This window comes from Dryobates pubescens, chromosome 23 (genome assembly GCF_014839835.1).
Source record: "Dryobates pubescens isolate bDryPub1 chromosome 23, bDryPub1.pri, whole genome shotgun sequence".
Taxonomy (NCBI): Eukaryota; Metazoa; Chordata; class Aves; order Piciformes; family Picidae; genus Dryobates; species Dryobates pubescens.
The window spans coordinates 6,100,847-6,119,854 of NC_071634.1; the positions used below are offsets into that span (position 1 = coordinate 6,100,847).

The following is a 19,008-nucleotide window of genomic DNA, read 5'->3' on the forward strand; positions in this document are numbered from 1 at the left end:
AAAAGATGATATGTATGATAATTGTAACTCTACCACAATGACATTGCTGGTCTGGCCTCTGACGACATTGCTTGGGGTGCGATTGAGCTCATTTTTTACTGCAGCTGGTGAGTGAATGATACTTGTGGATTGACATATGAGAGACCCAGCCAGAGCAGTCTAAAGCTCAAAGCATGAGCTGAGCCCTGGCAAGAAGACTCAAGATTTCTGGTGATGCTCACCACTGAAGCCTAAGTAAATCGTCTCTCAGTGCTTTGCTCAGTAAAGGGAAGAAGGAAAACAGACAGAAACATTTAATGCCTTAAATAAACTCTCAACTATCTGGTTCCTTTCCTGAGAGTGAAAAGTTTTCATTACCCTTTTCCCAGTTAAAAATAAAGAATAATTAAAAAAATAATTAAAAAAATCTGTCTTGTTGAAAATGCACAGTGGTGACTGACATCTTTTACTGCTCAGAGTAAAGAGCTAGTGCGAGAGAGACAAGGTCAGAATGCTGCAGTGATTCATAGAATCATAGAATCAACAAGGTTGAAAAAGACCTCAAAGATCATCAAGTCCAACCTGTCACCCAACACCTCATGACTACTAAACCATGGCACCAAGTGCCACGTCCAATCCCCTCTTGAACACCTCCAGGGATGGCAATTCCACCACCTCCCTTGGCATCACATTCCAATGGCTAACAACTCTCTCTGGAGGAACTTTCTCCTCACCTCCAGCCTAAACTTCCCATGGCACAGCTTGAGACTGTGTCCTCTTGTTCTGGTGCTGGCTGCATGGGAGAAGAGACCAACCCCCTCCTGGCTACAACCTCCCTTCAGGTAGCTGTAGAGAGCAAGAAGGTCTCCCCCGAGCCTCCTCTTCTCCAGGCTAAACAATCCCAGCTCCCTCAGCCTCTCCTCACAGGGCTGTGCTCGAGGCCTCTCTCCAGCCTTGTCCTTCTCTGGACATGTTCAAGAGTCTCAATGTCCCTCTTAAACTGAGGGGCCCAGAACTGGACACAGGACTCAAGGTGTGGCCTCTCCCCAGCCTCAAAGCACATTGTCCATGTTAAGGTATCACACAATACAGGTTGCTGTTATGCTGCATTACTACCACTGAGTGTTACCTGTTGAGGTAGGTCTTGCCACCCTCATCCTCTAAACTCCCCAGATGAGGTCCTAACTGTATCCCATCCTGAGCAAAGCTAGTGGAAGTCAGCCTGCAGAACAAGGAGCCTGCTGGCGTGCCAAGGCATGGTGCAGTTGCGTGACCCAGGAACAAAGCCCACAGAGGACTGGTATGAAGCATTCTCAGTTAAAAGCTCTTCATGTGGAACAAATCCATTGGAGAGTTGGGTCACCACCAGACAACCACCTGACCAAGCCAAGGCAAAGAGAATAAAGCACAAACCCACCACCAATCAGTGGGGATTTCCATCAGGCAGCTTCTCACCCTGAAATGAAGGGCTAAAGCTCTTCTGAAAGACAACTTGACTGCTGCTAAGTGGAGGAAATTTTGTTTGGGATGGGAAGGGGGAAAATACCAAGGCACTATAGTGATGGTGGGAAGTTTGAAATTCGATTAGACAATGAATTATTCTGTACCCTGTCTGCATTTCTGGAATCATTCCCATCCTGATGGACATTCATATCACTCACTGAAGGGCTCTGAGATGTCCTGGAGTGCACTTTGTAATACAGTTCACAGCAGAAAGAGAATTCAGGTTTAAGTCAGGAAGAGTGCAGGTGTCCCTCAGAATGCTCAGGCTGGGAAGGACCTCAGCTGGTCATCTAATCCAACCTTCTGCTCAAGGCTGGGATGATCATACGTGGCCGTTTGACACTGTGCCTTTAAGAAAGGGGCACACTGGCTAAATGTTTGTAAAATATTTTGGTATTCTAAACGAATTTCATTGGCCAAGGATTGTGGGAGGTCAGATTGGACCCGGGGGAGCTGGGAACTTTCTCTCAGTCTTCCTTCCTTCGCTGTCCCTTTCGGCTGGATCTGCTTCTGGGCTTCTTGCCAAGAGATAAGAACTAACTCCCTCCCTGTAACAGGCCTGTCCGCTTCTTCCCTTGTCCTGCTAACCATCCTCGTCTCTTCTTCTACCTCTCTGGGGGAGAAGGGAGGTAGGGGGTGAAGAGGGCACAGGGGGAAGCCCCCTCTGTGGGGGGTCTGGTTTCTGGTTGAGTTCATTTGCTGTATATTCCTGTATATATTGTAAAATACCTGTATTTGTTGTGTTACATAGAATCTGTTTCCTTGTAAAATATAATCTCATTTCTCCGACTGGGTTTAGCCGTGGTCTCTTTCTCAGTGGGGGAGGGAAAGCAGAGCCTTTCCTTTCAAACCACCACATCATAGTATCATAGTATTAGTCAGGGTTGGAAGGGACCACAAGGATCATCTAGTTCCAACCCCACTGCCATGGGCAGGGACACCCCACACTAGATCAGGCTGGCCAGAGCCTCATCCAGCCTGGACAACCCATTCCAGGGCTTCGCCACTCTCATGGGGAAGAACTTCCTCCTCACCTCCAGTCTGAATCTCCCCACCTCCAGCTTCATTCCATTCCCCCTAGTCCTATCACTGCCTGAGATCCTGAGAAGTCCCTCCCCAGCCTTCTTGTAGCTCCCTTCAGATCCTGGAAGGCCACAATTAGGTCACCTCGGAGCCTTCTCTTCTCCAGACTGAACAGCCCCAACTCTTTCAGTCTGTCCTCAGACAGCCCTGCCTGCTGAGCAGAGAGAGGTCTGACCACCAGGGCCAATCTCTCTTTCTATGAAGAACTTCTTCCTAACATCCAGCCTAAACCTCCCCTGGTCTGGGGACTGTGTCCTCTTGTTCTGGTGCTGGTTGCTTGGGAGAAGAGACCAACCCCTACATTCTCCCCAGGTAGCTGTAGACAGCAATAAGGTCTCCCTGCCACAGTCTCAAGCTGCACCAGGGGAGGTTTAGGCTGGATGTTAGGAAGAACTTCTTCATAGAGAGATTGGCCATTGGAATGTGCTGCCCAGGCAGGTGGTGGAGTCACCATCACTGGAAGTGTTTAGGAAGAGACTGAATAAGGCACTTGGTGCCATGGTTTAGTTGATTAGATGGTGTTGGGTGATAGGTTGGACTCAATGATCTCAAAGGTCTCTTCCAACCTGGTTAATTCTATTCTATTCTAAATGAAGAGGAAACTGATAATGAGAGACACTTATAGAAAGGAACTCCAGATGTTTATCTCCATGAAATGTAATAAAGTGTTTGAACAAGCCACAACACTTTGACACCAAACAGCCCAACTACTCACTGCACTGATTTATGGAGGCTAATTCACCATTTTTTAAAGTAAATGCAGTTCCCTGACTTTGGCTGAGCTAAGGTTTCAATTTGTGCTCCCAGCACAAAATCAGTTATTATTTAATAACCCTCTGACCTAACAGCACAGGGCTGGCTCAGAAAAAATCTTCCTTTCAAAGCCATTAGGCTGAAATTAGGGGTTGTGTTCTTGCTTATTCCCAGCTGGTAATATAACCCTCCTGTTCCTGGCCAGCACTTCAACATGGAATTGTGAATTTAATCCCAGAGGCTGTGTAAAATCTAGGGTCTAGGTGTTTGTCTTTCTGTCTTTATCTCAGGGGTACCATGGAGAAGGTAAACACCAAGGGCTGTTCAGCAGCCACAGGCTCATAACCTGGCCATTCCATCCACACAGTGGCATATCATGTGGACCATAGTGGTCCCCCAAACTGGGTTCAGTGGTGCATGTTCAAATTAGAGTGATGATATTCAGAAAATCTGACAAGTTTTGCTGCTTGGAGGAGAATTCTGTGCTCAGTTACCAGCTTCAAGTGTAAGCACATAAAATCTCCATTCAGATTTCCAGCAAAGCCAGAGTTGCACAGAGGAGCTCGAGGGCTTACTCAGCACCAGTACTATACAAGGATGGCTGAATTAGTAAACAGCTGTCATGTCATCTACTGGGTATGAAGGGACAGGCAGCAAGGCAGGGGTACTTGGAACATATCTACTGTTTATGTTATCCAACAGTGATGAGAGGAGGAAAGTGTGAGAGCCAGGAGACAAAGAGAGGATTAGGGAGGAAAACTCTTACTAATTCTCTTAGTCACAGTGGACCTGACTCACCACTGAGTCACTCTGGCAGTGTGCCAGGGCAAATGAAGCATTTTCAACAGGGTTTACACCAGTGTAAATCTAGTGTAATGTTTTGAATCAATCCTCTTCCTCATTTTCTCCTTACTGGATCAATTTAACATCCCACCAGATGCCGAGAAACAGCCCTGTGAAAGGTTTAGTGCATGCACCTGCAGCATTACTGACAGCTTGATCTGTCTCATATGTACAGTTACTTCATTTTGTCTGGATTCTGGTTCATCCTGCTGTACTTTGCAGAGCCTTGAGACTTCCCACCCACATCTGAGTCATTTTTACTGCCTCCCACACACTCTATTCTTCGAGGTATAAAGGGCAGACCGAAAGTACCACCAGGGATGCTGACCTCTGCATGGCAGTAACTCACTGGGCACTGGACTCTCAGGCAAGAGCTGGAGAAGGCCAGTAGTGCATTTTTCTACAGAACTTGGTGTGTGCACTTGCAAACCAGCACAGCCTTGTCATGCCTAAAATCACTGATTTTGCATGCAGTTGCTTTTGTTATGAGGAGTGATTTGCCCCTTTCACCTTTTCCTTCTCAGCTTTGCAGTTTTATCTCGCCACCCACTAAGACTGGAAGAGGCTTCTCTTCTGTTTGCTCAACAGTCTCCTTCATTTCTTCTCCACTCGCCTCTCCCACTCCTTAAAACCCACTCATGGGCCAAGACACTCTGCAGCTGGATCAAACTTCAAGAAGACAGACGCCTTGCAGACGTACTCCCCATCCCTTTAGACTTCACAGCTGTGCATTTAGCCCACCCATTTCAGATGGGAGGAGGAAAGCTTCAGCCAACATCAAACAGCCTTGGGGAGTCAGCATGATTTATCAGATGATGCCATCACATCTCTTTCCAGGCTGGTTGTGGCGATCCAGGCTGCAAACATCTGAGGACAGAAGCTGTCTCACATTCTGTGCCTGAGTAAGGACTGATATTTTGGACCCCCAGATTCAGCTGGGATGGGAAATCCTGCTGTCCTATGTAGAACTGACATTAACAGTCCTTCCTGGAAGTAGGAAGTTGCTACTTTCAGACTCATCCACACTTGTCCAGCTCAAGGTACCATTTAGAAGTTCTTACTTAGGGGGAAAAGACAAAATGTGAAGGAAGTACATAAAATGCTGGAGGTCAGCAGGATGAAAAGTCTTAAGGAAACCAGAAATGAATCACTTGGGCTGCTTTCCTGCTATTAGCAGACACACTGAAGCATTGCTACACAGGCCAAAGCATGCTGGAGAGACTTCATCAACAAAGCCAATTGTTACTAAGTGCACTTACTGCTGCACCACTGTCATGGTTACGGAGAGAGCTGGAGGGAGATGCCTCTGCTGCTGGCTGGATCACAGGTTAGGTACCGGGCACTGCAGATCCCCAGGCACGAGGCAGAGGATCACCAGAAATGACAGAAATGATGCAGGATGAGGAAGTGGAGACAGCCCAAAAGTGCAACATTTCACATTGTCAAAATACCCAACTGCTGGCAAAGAGTGCCAGGGAGGTGAGGAGCTGGCACACCCTGTGCTGCTCAGATCTGAGGCTCAGGAGGTATCAAGGTGACTATGGAATCACTGCTTTGCTGCATTCATTCATCACTTAAGAGAGTTAACTGCTACTACATTTTTGAATAATGGGGGAAAGTAGTGGGCACCATCACCCACCTGCCAGGCTCAGGAGCCAAACTATGTGCCCTACCACAGACAAACCCACACTGGCACAGAGGCAAAGAAGAACTCCCAGGACTTTTTCCACACATACAAGAGAAACCCTCAACAGAAGAGCAAGCAAGCAAGTGAAAAACACCAAACCAAGCCACAGTACCTTCAACAGTCATTCTTTCTTCTCTAGCAACCAGTTCCCCTCCAGTTCTGAACTTCTCTTTTGTGTTACTCAGAAACAGTTTGCAGAATCCCTTTGGTAAAAACTCAACAGGCTTAAGCTATAACCACATGCTGCTCAGTGCCCTTCCTCAATGAACCCAAAAACTGATCTACAGGGTAAGATCTATGCCAATAGTTCCTTTTAATGTGTCCTGTTTTCCCCTGACACATCCACAATTGGAATTTTTAAACAAGTATGGATTGATGTAGATCTGCATCTCTTTCTGGAGGGAAGAAGTGGTGGAAAAAAAGGGTAAGGATCAGAATGGGAGAAAGAGAAGGTGAAGAACCATACAACTAGGTTGCAGAAAAGGCTGAAAGCTGAACTCAAACCCATCTGCCTTGCTCCTTGTCTGTTGATAGCATTTTGAATGAAGCTTTTTTGAGAGCAGAGTCTAAGCCGACTGACAGTTCACACTTATGCACTGACTCTTACCCTGCCTTTGCAAACCAGCAGCCCCAGACAAACACAAGTGGCACCAAAACAGAGACCACCCTCAAACTGCAAGGCACCCTGCATCTCCCCCAGCACTGCGCTGATGCTTCCTACCTTAGCTGGCGTCCTTTCTCGAGAGCTGATTTAGATAGAGGTATCTTTGCCACAAGCTCGCTTTCTTCTCTCGTGGTGGGAGCAAACTGGTGCAGGGAGCAGCTTCTAAGTGCAGGTCAGCACTGACACTGGGATCCTGTGGTTGCTCTGACATCCTTTGCAAGGCTGCCCATGCTAAACCCTTCGATAGACGGAGCCGCTTTGCCGGCACGGCTCAGCTCAGCATCAGTGCCTACGTTATCAGCTGCTCAAGCACCTTCCACACATCCCCAGGTTTTGTTGTCAGCGAAGCAGCAGGGTAACAGACAGCTCAGAACAAACCATTATTCCCCACTGCAGGCAGAAATCTGTACACCCTGCTGCAAGGAATTAGTCTCGTCTCTGCTACCCAGACCCTCGCAAAGGGAAAGGCGATTCAGTTACAAAGTAGCTGTGGCTGCAAACAAAAGCAGCTCAACCCCAGGGCAAAGCAAAGAAATAAACCATCCACAAAAAACAAGGCTCATGCTTTAATTAACAAGCCACTGAAGTGTAAGTGGCATTTAACTGATATATAAATTAATGCCATCTCTCCTCTTAGTCCTGCCCAGTGCCTACTCCACTTGTTCCTTTATTTGAGAGTAACCTATGGGCGTGATGGGTAGGTTTAAAGATTATATTGGTTATGTTTTCTAGACATTTACACATCAATGTAAGCCAGAACAATGTTAACTCTTTCTTCCCCCACACATACTGAGTGCCATACTGCCAGGTTAGGATGTCAGAGGAGGTGGACCCATCTTTATTGATGATCTGGATAAGGGGATTGAGTCCATCATCAGTACATTTGCAGATGCCACCAAGCTGGGGGCAATTGATCTGATAGAGGGTAGAAGAGCTCTGCAGAGGGACATTAACAGGCTGGACAGATGGGCAGAGTCCAAGGGCATGAGACTGAACACATCTAAGTGTCAGGTTCTACACATTGGCCACAACAACCCCAGGCAGTGCTACAGGCTGGGACCTCAAGGATCATCTAGGTACAACCCCCCTGCCATGGACAGAGACACTTTCCACTAGCCCAGCTCCCTCAAGGTCTCATCCAACCTGGCCTTGAGCCCCTCCAGGGAGGGAGCATCTGCAACCTCCCTGGGCAACCTGTCCCAGTGTCTCACCACCCTCACTCTAAAGAATTTCTTCCTAATCTCTAGTCTAAATCTCCCTGCTTCCAGCTTCATTCCATTGCCCCTTGTCATGTCCCTACAAGTGCCTTGTGAAAAGTCCCTCCCCAGCTTTCTTGTAGGTCTCCTTTAGGTACTGGATGGCTGCTCTAAGGTCTCCCCAGAGACTTTAGATGATGCCTCACCACTAGGACAGGTCTTGTGTGGTGATAGAACAGGTCTCTTGGGGCTTATTTACCTGCAACTCACCTGCTTCTGGAAGCCCTCAGGAGTATTTCAGCAGTTGCTCGGCTTCCGTCTCCAATGGAACACACCACACTATGGTGTGAAGTGTTGGTGAAAAGGGCTGGCTCATAGAATTGTCAGGGTTGGAAGGGACCACAAGGATCATCCCGTTCCAACCCCCCTGCCATGGGCAGGGACACCTCACACTACAGCAGGTTGCTCACAGCCACATCCAGCCTGGACTTAAAAAACTCCAGGGATGAGACTTTCACCACCTCCCTGGGCAACCTGTGCCAGTCTCTCACCACCCTCCTGGGGAAGAACTTTTTCCTAACATCCAATCTGAATCTACCCATTTCTAGTTTGTTTTTTTTTTTCTATTCCCCCTAGTCCTATCCCTTCCTGACACCCTAAAAAGTCCCTCCCCAGCTTTCTTGTAGGCCCCCTTCAGATACTGGAAGGCCACAATTAGGTGGCCTGAGCTTCTGCAAGGCAATTCAAGCCAGAAGGAGCAGGAGGTAGGACAACCACCTCTGCCTCCTCCCAGCAAAGTGCAGCTAGAAGACTGATTAAAACAATCACAAAACAAAGTGACTTCTTGACTGAAAGTGGTTTGACTCAGGCTCTGCATGATCATCTGAACTAGAGCATATTTTCAGAGAAAAGGTAATTGCCCTTATTTTGTCCATTCTTACTGTCTGCTCATTAGCACAAGTGGAGATTTTGTTTTCATCAATAACTGCTTGTGACAGGGAAAAAAAAAAAAAGAGGAGAGGGAAAAAATAATTTAGTGTCAACTGCAGAGAAATAGATTGCAAGATGACCAAGGGGAAATGGCTGGTTATAAAAACCAACAGCTTGTTGGTTTAAATTGTGGGGGGTTTTCTCCCCCCTGTGTTTATTTCCTGTGCTATTGCCTGATTCCAGCTATTGCTGGGTTGGGAACAGAGCTATAGCATAAGCACTAAAACTGAGGGCCACGAGGATGAGCAGAGGGCTGGAGCACCTCTCCTACGAGGACAGACTGAAAGAGTTGGGGCTGTTCAGTCTGGAGAAGAGAAGGCTCTGAGGTGACCTCATTGTGGCCTTCCAGGATCTGAAGGGGGCTACAAGAAGGCTGGGGAGGGACTGCTCAGGATCTCAGGTAGTGATAGGAGTAGGGGGAATGGAATGAAGCTGGAGGTGGGGAGATTCAGGCTGGAGGTGAGGAGGAAGTTCTTCCCCATGAGAGTGGTGAAGCCCTGGAATGGGTTGTCCAGGGAGGTGGTTCGGGCACTGTCCCTGGAAGTGTTTAAGCCCAGGCTGGATGAGGCTCTGGGCAGCCTGATCTAGTATGGGGTGTCCCTGCCCATGGCAGGGGGGTTGGAACTAGATGATCCTTGTGGTCTCTTCCAACCCTGACTGATACTATGACCCTTTTTTTCTCCCTAAGGGCTTTCAGTCCCATTATATTTTAAATCAAACTCTGAACTCCAGCCACCTCTTGCTTCCCATTTAAGATGAGAGATTTGTCAATATAAACGGCCAGGGATAAACCACAGCAATTTCTAGGAGAGGGCTGGTCTCCTGATAAACACTGCTCTGCAGGCTGCTCCAGCCAAGCCAGTCCTGCCCATCAGAGCACTGGTGGGCAGAGTGGCTGTAAAAAAAACCCAGAAAAGTGTTGCCTTTGAAAGCAGAAGAATTCATGCTCTCTGCACGTCAGCTGCTCAGCCCCTCTTGTAGCTTTTCCAGTACAAGTTCCCTGGGAGACTGGGGGCAAGCCAAAGTGGACTGGAGGGAAGGAAAGAAACAAGAAAGGAATTATAAACAGAGCTATCTATCCCATGTTTAACCCCATTTACTACATGGGATGCATCTGGCCCTCAGAAAATGGGCTGAAGGGAGAATTTAGGTAACTAAATCATCCTTGTATTTGGCTGGCAACCTGCGAAACCAGCCAGCTCTTTGTAACTTATCAGTAACTCACACCAGCTGACTCTCCCTTCCTCCTCTGCTGAACAAACACTTCAAATGGAGCAGGGCCTGAAAGGGAGACAATCCCATAAAATCTGGGCACAGAGTAATTGGGGAAGCAGCTGTCCTCCTGACGCTATCACAGAAATCAGAGATGGAAAAAATCCTGTTAGGTCATGCAGTCCCTCCCTTTGTCACTGCAGGACTGCTCCCTAACGTGGATTTTCCAGTGCCTTGTCCAATCCTGTTTTAATACTCTCTAAGTGATAGCTTCCAGCAGCTCCCTTAGCAGATTATTCCTCTGCCTGATAAGCATCGCTGTCAAGGTTGCCCCTGCTTTCAACAGCATTTTGCCCTGTTATTGCTGTGCACCTCCCGATGATGTTCAAGAAGGTAAGAAGGAATAATGAAGTTTGGAAAAAAGCTTCAGAATTCCAGACAACTCCACAAGCCCCACATTCTACAGCAAAAACAAGGCATGCTTACTTTCCCTCTCCCCCCCCTTATCTTCCTGACCAGGAGATATACAACCATATCAACAAAGCAGCTGGTGACAAGCACATGCTGAGTTCAATACCAGGCAGATGGAAGAGATCAGCCCCCAGTTCCAAGCCTTTTGAACATGTCTGTTTGCTGCAGACAAACAACAAATGACTTAACCACATCAGCTACAGAATAGCCTCTGCCTTCTTTCAAACCTGCTTAGGTCATCACTTACTGTCTAGCTTCCTAATAAAATGAGGTGTGTGAACCCCTTCCTCCTCTGACTGCTCTCCACCTTCAGCACTGAAACTCAGCAGCCATTTGCAGTGGTCCCAAAGGCTCGTGGAAATCACAGGCTGATCACCATAGAAGGAGGCTCATACTGCCTGTCACCTCTTGACCACATAAAGAGGCAAGGAAACGGTGTGGAAAGCTCTCATGGGGAAACAGAAGGGATGGGAATAGGTGTTTTGAGAGCTGTCATGAGGAACAAGACCTATGGCAACAGCAGAGTGCTAGGACACAGGACATGCACCCACATTCAGGCTTCATTAGTTGTGCTGCACACAAAAATGCAAATTGTCTTATAGAACCTTATGAAAAGAAGGTCACAGGCCATGGAGCTGAAGGCTGTAACAAGCCTCCAGACATTAAATCCCACTGTACCTGTTCAAATCCTTTGCCTGCTTTGTACTGGCTTCATCCTGTCTTTCCTATCTGACAGTGACACTGCTGTGGCTTTTACAGAATACTAAAGTCCTTTCCCTTCAGCTTTTCTTCTTTTTTTTTTCTCTTTATTTTTCAAGGTTTAAGAATCTTGCATCAGCACTTTTTCCCCCCCAGTTAAATGCCACAGATTTCAACTGAAGTTAAATCCAGAATGCACCAGTACCAGAGTGAGAAGAGAATTAGTACCACAGCACTGTCATCCCATCAGAGCAACCCCGGGGAAGGGGAGAGGAGCCAGACATGCACTAACCAAACCCATCACCTAGAACTACAGTGACAGACAGAATCAGTCATGGGAAGATTTCTATGACAGCTTAAAATAAAAATAATTCACTTGTCTCCAGTTTGTTACTGGTCCCTCCACACTAAAACCAAGGTACCCTGCTCCTCTGCACCATGCTCTCACCCAGCAGTTAGAATCACCTGTGTCCTCAGCTCTCACAAATCCAACTCACTACTCCTGGCATGCAAATCTTGTGAACTTGTTTTTATCCTCTTCATCATCCCTGGAGACAAGCAAGGGCTCAGCTCTCCACCACAGCACAGCAGATGCTATTGTTTAACCCTCCCGTTGCACATTAACCATATTGTTTAACCAGATACATTACCAAACGAAAAAGAGTATTGTTTTGTATGGAGATTTCAAGGTAAGAACCAGGACAGAAACCCACAATATTGTGCAGGCAAAAGTCAGTGCAGAAGCTGGACCTTCTGTTCTTTTCCCATCTTAGTGTTAACCACTCCTTGTAACCTACTGTGGGGAAGTGCACCTCAAATCTGCTGGAACTCTGACCATGGCACTTTTCTCTGCATTGCACTCGGTTCTGAGCACACAGCTACAGCCCAAAGAGCAAATCTCTTTGAACACTTGGAGATGCATGAAGGCAGGGTCCCCTTACCTCGAGCACTCTTCCTGTGATGTACTTTTCACAGTTGTCACACCTGATGCCAAACTTTGCGTGGTAGTCGGTCTCGCAGTACGGAACTCCATCCCTGGGGAGGAACAACGGCCCACACAGAGAGCTTTACACAGGCTGGAAGGTTTACAAAGCAGCTAAGATTTCTTAATGCTTCAGCACTTCATAGGGTGCTTATGGGATCTGGCACCTCTCAAATACCGGAATTTATTAGTTCTGTAAAGGATTGCATAGTTCTGCAATTGCATTACAACTCTTCAGGCCCTCCTGAGTCTATCACAATTCCACTTTCCTGCTTTGTCCCTGAACTGGGCCATCGCCTCTCCCCTTGCCACAACACTCAGCCACTGAGATCCTCACACCCTTTGTTTTCATAGTGCTACTCATTGGCTTCTTCCACGTTTCCCCCTCTTGGAAAAACATTTTATTCTTTCCCTCTTACCATCTAATCAATCCAATACATGTGTCACCTAATATATAGATCAAACCTCATCTCTTAGCTTACACTGCAGAGAGTAATGTCTCAAGTGAGTATCTTAACTCTAAACCAAGTTTTGATTAACATTTTGGTCCATGGACATTCTTCACTGGACCTGCTTAAAGACAGTCATGGATGAGCCATCTCAGGAATCTGCTCCATTGAAACCAGTAATGACTCTTGGAACTCAACCTGAGAGACAGAGGAGCTCTGGCAGTATGTTCATCACAGTACATTAGAGGTTGGAAGGGACCTCAAGAGATCATGGAGTCCAACCCTCCTGCTAAAAGCAGGATCACTTAGGGTAGTCTGCACAGGAATGCATCCAGGTGGGTTTTGAAAGTCTCCAGAGAAGGGACTCCATCACCTCTCTGGGCAGCCTGCTCCAGTGCTCTGTGACCCTTACAGTAAAGAAGTTCCCCCTTGTGTTGAGGTGGAACCTCCTGTGCTGCAGCTTACATCCATTGCTCCTTGTCCTATCACAGAAAGCAAGTGAGACAAGCCTGTCCCCTCCCTCCTAACACTCCTTCTACAGTGCCACTGCTTTGCACCTACAGGAGAACACTTCCTCAAGCACTGGCGAAGCTCACCCTCACCCTCACTGCATCACCCTCACTGTAAAGAAGTTTCTCCACAGGCTGAGGTGAAACTTTCTATGTTCAAGCTTGTACCTGTTGTTCCTTGTCTTATTATTATGCACCACCCAAAAGAGACTGGCCCCCTCCACTTGACACCCACCCCTCAGATATTTATACACATTGATGAGATCCCCTCTCAGTCTTCTCTTCTCAAGACTAAACAGCCCCAGGGCTCTCAGTCTCTCTTCACATGGGAGATATTCAAGTCCCCCGTGCATGATGGGAAGCTCTTTCAGCACCACAAGTGATAGAGGACAAGGTACAATTTAAGACTATGAAGAACAAACCCACAAATCTTAGTTTTACCCTAAAAAGTCAGGACCAGAACACTTGGGCTATTGCTCTGAAATAAACCTCTTTGTTCACTTCACATTTCAAGCACCGCTACACCAAGTTCTACACTCAGGCAATTAAACCAATGGATGAAAATGAATCACTCTAGGAAAACCTGGAGACTCTTCCCCTGCTTGAACATCTCAGTTTACCATAGTTCAACATGTTTACTGATCAGACAGATTTGCTAGCAGAGGCAGAATTTCACTGGACATTTCCCTGGGGAAACATACAGATTAATTTTACAGCACACAAGTTGGACTGCTCAGAGACTAACCCATAAGTTATCACAATAATTAATTGAATTAAGTGAAGCCAGGATGTTTCTTCTCTTGAGTTATTTTGTTTGGCATTAAGCTTTTCTCTTTTTTAAAGGAGGATTGCAGGGTAACTCTATCTTTAAAATTTATGGAGGTTTTATTATTAAATAGCAGGGAGGGGAGGGAAAAAAAAGGCACTGTACCATAACTACAGCAGAGGAGCACAGCATCTGAGATAATACAAACACCCTTTTCATAAATACTGTTTCTCCAGTGCAAGCTGTGAAATGAAATGTTGCACTGGTATTAATCCAGATCCAAATAATTGTTGAAAGCCAATGGGACCCCAACTGACTGAAATCCATCATCTCTGGGCACAAGTGACTGAGATTCTCAGCTGTTTTAAGAAAATAGCATCATATCTGCATGCTTCTCCTAAGCAGAAATGAACCCCAGGTGCCTTGGCCAGTAAAAGCTCTGTGTCTCACCAGACTGATGGGAGTTGGGCTGTGTACGCTTTGTGCTGCCTCTCATTGCTGTCATCACCTTCAGTCCAAAACTGACTGCACAAGGGGCTGGAGCAGCACAAAACCATGATGCCTAGCTCCATCCTGAGCTTCTAGAGAACATTTCTGCTTATATGAATCACAGGGGAAGGAGAATATCTGCTTGTTCACATCACAGCATGGCACAGAGCAGAGTCAGACACAGACAGCTGAGGGTGTGTCTTCAGGGCTTCGAAGCAAACTGCAGCCACTGCCTTTCTGCACCTTGGCAAGCCTCATTCCAGGTAAATGGACAAATCTGACTTCTGCTTTTCCTCTTTGATTGTTTTCCTTGCCTTTAGTACAATTTAGATAATAACCTCTAATCTTCTGTGTGCCTCACAGAATGGTAGAGGTTGGAAAGGATCTCTGAAGATCATGTAGTTCAACTCCCCTGCTATACCATGATCAACTAGAGAAATCACCCAGAAACATATGCAGGCAGGTTTTGAAAGCCTCCAGAGAAAGAGACTCCACCACCTCTCTGGGCAGCCTGGTCCAGTGCTCCATCACCCTCAAAATGAAGAATATTTTCCTTTTGTTTACATGGAACCTCCTGTCTTCCAGTTTGTGTCCATTGCCCCTCGTCCTGTCCCAGTGAGAAGAGCGGCTCCATTCAGCTCCAAACATGCATAAACAAAAACTCAAGGACATGCAGTGCTAAATTAGTTGCTTGGTATTAAAAGAATGCTGAAAACGAGTGGAAATGCTCCCACCATGAACTTACTTGCTGATGTACTCTGCGTTCAGCAGCTTGCCGCATATATTGCACTTGAAGCAGCCCAAATGCCAGTGTTTGTCCAAGGCAACCAAGGACTGCCCATTTTTGATTTCTGAACCACAGCCCCCACAATCTGCAAGAGAAAAAAAAAAAACAGTAAAAGTGAATTCACAGGCTTCAGATGGTTAACTGTAGCATAAGGAGCCAGCAGTGCCCTAGTGCAGGCCCCAAAGCTCACTGATAGATGATGGCAAGCGGTGCTGCCCTAAGTATTGCCTTGACACTGCTAAAAGAGATGAATAAATGAAAAGGGCTTGGGGGAAAGCCCAAACTTATGTTTCCTAGTGCCTTAAGCTGTATTCCTGTCAATTTATATTGTATTTAAAAGACAGGAACTTTTGCTGGTTAAGTTTTCAAGCATCTCAAATTAGCCCAATAAAATTAATGAGAGAGACCAAAACACCACAAGGCTAAACCAAAGAACTGGTTCACCACATTAAACTTCCTTCTAGGTCTTAAAAAACCCCCATCTGTTGTATCTCAAAACGTGTTTTGCAACCATGAAAACAAAGCCCTAGAGGCTGAAATTAGAATCATGGGATCACTTCAGTTGGAAAAGACCTTTACAACCCAGTCCAGCCATTCTCTAACCCTACAACTCTGATGTGACATTCTGTAACCAGGACAACTACACCATCTCTTAGGAAGCAACAGAAATTCCTGAGCACTGCAAAAGTGATGGCTGGCTGGATATTTAGCATTGATAGGAGGCTCCAAAAAGCAATGAAAATTAAATGCAAACCATGTCATACTGCATAGCATAGGCCAGGCTATGCTGGTTAAACAGGCTAGATCACAGGATGTTAGGGATTGGAAGGGACCTCTGGAGACTTTCAAGTCCAGAGCAGGACCGTTGAATCTAGCACAGGTCACACAGGAATGCATCCAGACAGGTCTTGAAAGCCTCCAGAGAAGGAGACTCCACAACCTCTCTAGGCAGCCTGCTCCAGGGCTCTGGGACCCTTTACAGTAAAGTTCTTCCTCATGTTGAGGTGGAACCTCCTGTGCTGTAGTTTATATCCATTGCTCCTTGTCCTATCACAGGGCACAAGTGAGCAGAGGCTGTCCCTGTCCCTTCCTTCCTGATGTCCAGCCCTCAGATATTTATATACATTTATTAGATCTCCTCTCAGTCTTCTCCTCTCGAGACTAACTAGCCCCAGGTCTCTCAGCTCTTCCTCACAGGGCAGTACTGCAGTCCCTTCATCATGCTCGTAGCCCTCCCTTGGACTCTCTCTAGTAGATCCCTGTCGCTCCTGAACTGGGGAGCCCGGAGCTGGATGCAATATTCCAGTTGAGGTCTCATCAGGGCAGAGGGGGAGGAGAACCTCACTTGATCTGCTGGCCACACTCTTCTTAATGCACCCCAGGATCCCATTGGCCTTCTTAGCCACAAGGGCACATTGCTGTCCCATGGATCACTTGTTACCCACCAGGATTCCCAGGTTCTTCACCACAGGGCTGTGCTCCAGCAGATCACCTCCCAACCTGTACTGTGAACTAGTCATAGTCCCCAGAAAAACTAACTGAGAGCAAGACTTTTTTGGGTGCTTGGTTTCCACACCAACAGCCTACTTTTGAGCACCCAGTTTAGACAGGCTACACAGACATGGGATTTGAATCTGGCTTACTATATGCTAAATAAATCCTCTCATATCCTGCAGGGTCCTGCTCTCGGTCACTCTTCACTCTGTAGGTTCTGGTTTATGTATAATCTTCTTACAAAATGTTCAAATAATCAGAATATTGGCAAAATAAAGATGAGTATCAGAAAGAAATCTCAGTAATCTCAGTATCTCAGTAACTCTTCTAATCCTCCAGATTTTATCCTCTATTTTATGTGAAACCATGTGTGTGGGATTTTCATTCAGGCATTCTCCATGTACCCCAACAATTTGCTATAAGACAAGAGAGTCATTTAGAGATGCCAGAAGGGCAAAACACCACAACAATGTCTGGCAAAGATGAGGAAAAAAACACACAAAAGCACTAAAAAAAGAGAGATTTAGCTAGTTATTAAGAAAGCACTCCAGACGTAGGCTCTAATTACAAGGTTTAGGAAAGATGTTGAGTTGCTGGAAGGTGTCCAGAGAAGGGCAACAAAGCTGGGGAGGGGTTTGGAGCACAGCCCTGTGAGGAGAGGCTGAGGGAGCTGGGGGTGTTTAGTCTGGAGAAGAGGAGGCTCAGGGGAGACCTTATTGCTCTCTACAACTACCTGAAGGGAGGTTGTAGCCAGGTGGGGGTTGGTCTCTTCTCCCAGGCAAGCAGCACCAGAACAAGAGGACACAGCGTCAAGCTGTGCCAGGGGAGGTTTAGGTTGGATGTTAGGAAGAAGTTCTTCCCAGAAAGAGAGATTGGCCATTGGAATGTGCTGCCCAGGGAGATAGTGTAGTCACTATCACTGGAGGTGTTTAAAAAGAGACTGGATGGGGTGCTTGGTGCCATGGTTTAGTTGATGAGATGATGTTGGATGATAGGTTGGACTTGATGATCTCAAAGGTCTTTTCCAACCTGGTTAATTCTATTCTATTCACTTTTTAAACAGTCCTCTTGAAAAGCTTCCTAAGATTCTCTTCATTTCTGAGACACTGTTAGTGCAATGGTAAATGTTTCATTTCTGAGTGCACAACAATAAAGGACAGCTCTTATTTGCCTCTAGTGGATTTGGAATGCATGAAGGGAGCAATAATAGGCCTCTCCAGGGGCACACTGGAGAGCACTGATATGTAGAAACAAGCCCAGCACAAAAGTGTGTGCAGCACAGCTCAGAGCACTGGAGTTCTGCTAATAAAAAAAGAGAACATTTGGAGGGTGTCTGCATTTTGTCCCACAAGAGAATAAACACTGCACTGTTCTGCAGGACCAGTCCTTTAGCTGCAACCAGACATCTGCTGGTGAGATCTCCAGCACCGGGGGTTTATCTGTGATCTAATTTCAGCTCACTGGTTGAGGGCTGGTCTGACAAACTTAATACAACACTGTGTGCTCAGAGATCATTCACCTTTCACCTGGTTTAAGCTTGGGTGGGCAGGGAGAAAGCATTTAGTGAGCCACTTTCTTAGCCTCCACTGCTGTTTTCTCTGTGAGGTTCCAGATAATTAAAAACAAATATTGTGGTTGCCATGCCAACTGTGCCTACCGAGGCAAAGTCCTTGCCTTCCTGCCTTGGATGCAGCATCCTTTGGTGACTCATCTAATTTCAACCAATAACTCTGCAGAAGACATCAATTTGCTGCTACATGTTGATGCTCTTCCCTGAGTACCCTTCAGCATCGGCACTGCCGCAAGAGGTTTTCACAGCCAGCGCTTTGCAAGGCGAACAAAACAGGTAGGGAGGCGTTGGTAGAATAACAAAACCATCAAGGAGGCAGGCAAAAAGCAAGTATTTGACATTCTTCCTGGCTTTCAAATATAAGGCAAAAAGGAGGTGAAAAACAGAGTGGGAGGATGAAAATAGAAGGACTGGTCATAGAATCCTAGAATGGTCCAGGCTGGAAGGGACCTCCAATGGTCATCCAGTCTGACCTCCCTGCAGTCAGCAGGGACATCCTCAACTAGATCAGGCTGCCCAGAGCGTTGTTGAGCCTCACCTTGAATATCTCCAGGGATGGAGCCTCAACCACATCCCTGGGCAACCTGTTCCAGTGCTCCACCACCCTCTTAGTAAAGAACTTGTTCCTAACATCCAGTCTAAATCTGCCCTTCTCTAGTTTGAAGCCATTGCCCTTGTTCTATCACTGCAGGCCTTTGCAAACAGTCTCTCTCCATCCCTCTTGTAGGCCTCCCTCAGGTACTGGAAGGCTGCTATTAGGTCTCCCCAGAGCCTCCTCTTCTCCAGGCTGGTCAGAGGGGGCAGTGATATTAGGAGCTCAGTGAATCCCAAGAGACCTCCTGAAAGCATTTTTGAACTCAAGTCAGAGATAAATAAGCTAAG

The 19,008-nt window shown here is 46.6% G+C and overlaps 1 protein-coding gene across 10 annotated transcripts in view; it reads right to left on the reverse strand.

Moving 5' to 3' along the window:
* ABLIM2 (actin binding LIM protein family member 2) overlaps window positions 1-19,008 on the reverse strand; it is a 145,314-nt gene that overhangs the window by 64,539 nt on the left and 61,767 nt on the right. For 9 of the 10 annotated variants that reach the window (XM_054172294.1, XM_054172298.1, XM_054172293.1 and 6 more), the window contains exons 5-6: window positions 15,021-15,147; window positions 12,022-12,115 (exon numbers count right to left, since the gene is read on the reverse strand). In XM_054172294.1, the coding sequence (XP_054028269.1) occupies window positions 12,022-12,115; window positions 15,021-15,147 (221 nt within the window). Of the gene's footprint in view, window positions 1-6,569; window positions 6,869-12,021; window positions 12,116-15,020; window positions 15,148-19,008 lie in introns of those variants that run through there. The other variant, XM_054172302.1, reaches the window with a different exon arrangement.